Below are 1,721 nucleotides of genomic sequence, written 5' to 3' on the forward strand. Positions count from 1 at the left end.
AGACTACTATAATTATATGAGAAAAAAAGAAACAGCAGAAAGAGTAAGAAAAACAGCAATTCTAAGAAAAGCTAAGTAGACAAAGTAAAGCAATGTATAGAATCAATGGGAAGTATGGAAAGTGAATACAGGGGGAGAAAATAGTAACTAGTCTGGAAGGGAGCAGCTGCTGGAAGCATTCCTTTTCTAACTCATTCCACAAACTTTCTGAACATCACCTGTGAGGAAGAGACTTGCCTCATGTTGGCACTGGGGAGAGTACCATGTGGGAAAATAATGGCAAGAACTTCTCTATACAGGGCAAACGAGACTGGAAAGGATACAACACCATTCAAATGGGCCACTGGTCTGGGTCAAGTCATCAGAGGAAAAGTTCACTGTCCATCACTCTTTGTTCTCTTCACATTTCACCTGTCCATTTCAGAGCACCTCTTCCTTTCTCACCTTTTATTATCATCACTTTTTTCTCTTCAGACTCAAAATTTTTCAACAATGAAAAATAAAACCAGGTTGACTGAATGTATCCTGCTGGGTCTAACAGATGTCCCTGAACTCCAGGTGGTGGTTTTCACCTTTATGTTCCTTGCTTATTTACTCAGCATCATCAGAAATCGAACTATCCTCATCCTCACCTTGCTGGACTCCCACCTTCAGACTCCCATGTATTTCTTTCTCTGGAACTTCTCTTTATTAGAAATGTCCTTCACAAACATTTTCATTTCCAGGGTCCTGATCAGCATCACAACAGGGAATAAGAGTATCAGTTTAGCTGGCTGCTTCACTCAGTATTTCTTTGCAATATTCCTTGGGGCAACAGAGTTTTATCTTCTGGCTGCCATGTCCTATGACCGCTATGTAACCATACGCAAACCCCTGCATTACATGGCCATTATGAGCAGCAGAGTCTGTACCCAAATGGTTCTCTACTCTTGGCTGGCTGGGTTATTGGTTATTATACCACTAATCCCTCTGATGAGTCCACAGGACTTTTGTGCATCTAACAGGCTGACTCATTATTTCTGTGACTATGAGCCCCTTTGGAAACTCTCCTGTTCAGACTCAAGCCTCATCAAGAAGGTTGTCTTTCTTGTGGCATCTGTGACCCTACTGGTCACTCTGACTGCTGACTCTCTCCTATATGTTCATAATCAGGATTATTCTGAAGCTCCCCTCAGGGAGCAAAGGACAAAAGCCTTTTCCACCTGTTCTTCCCATATGACCATGATCTCTCCCTCCTATGGAAGCTGCTTCTTCACATTCATTAACCCCTCAGCAAAAAAAAAAAAAAGAACACATTTAACAAGGGAGTAGCTCTACTCATTACTACAGTCACACCTTTATTGAACCCCTTCATTTATACCCTAAGGAACCAACAGGTAAAGCAAGCCTTCAAGGATATAGTCAAAAAGCTTGTGAATCTTTAAAGAATTTCAGAATTGAAACCTTAATGGTTGAGTGCTTACTGTGTACCAAGCCCTCTGCCAACTTACTACATATCCAAGAAAGAGTTAAATTCCAGGCCAGTGAGAAGGACCTGGAAATAAATAAATTACAACCTGTTAAGTTTTCATATAAAGAAATTATTAAGGCTATTTTATAGATGAAAAAGTAGCACAATCTGAGCTACAGTCAATAAATGTTTTCAGAGGGGATACCATTTAAACTCAGTCTTAACAAGTAGGAGTAAGTCAAACAAGCAAAAATAGAGAAAGAGAAATCTG

General features: G+C 40.2%; 1 protein-coding gene across 1 annotated transcript; it reads left to right on the forward strand.

The window, feature by feature from the left end:
• The first annotated feature begins 220 nt into the window (after positions 1-220).
• On the forward strand, positions 221-1,424 carry LOC106986891 (olfactory receptor 2AP1-like). Its single transcript, XM_053199644.1, is given in 4 exon segments — positions 221-1,118; positions 1,120-1,172; positions 1,175-1,275; positions 1,278-1,424. Coding segments are annotated over 4 exon segments (1,179 nt in total). The 5' UTR covers positions 221-240.
• The last annotated feature ends 297 nt before the right edge of the window (positions 1,425-1,721 follow it).

The sequence above is a fragment of the Acinonyx jubatus genome, chromosome B4 (genome assembly GCF_027475565.1).
Source record: "Acinonyx jubatus isolate Ajub_Pintada_27869175 chromosome B4, VMU_Ajub_asm_v1.0, whole genome shotgun sequence".
Taxonomy (NCBI): Eukaryota; Metazoa; Chordata; class Mammalia; order Carnivora; family Felidae; genus Acinonyx; species Acinonyx jubatus.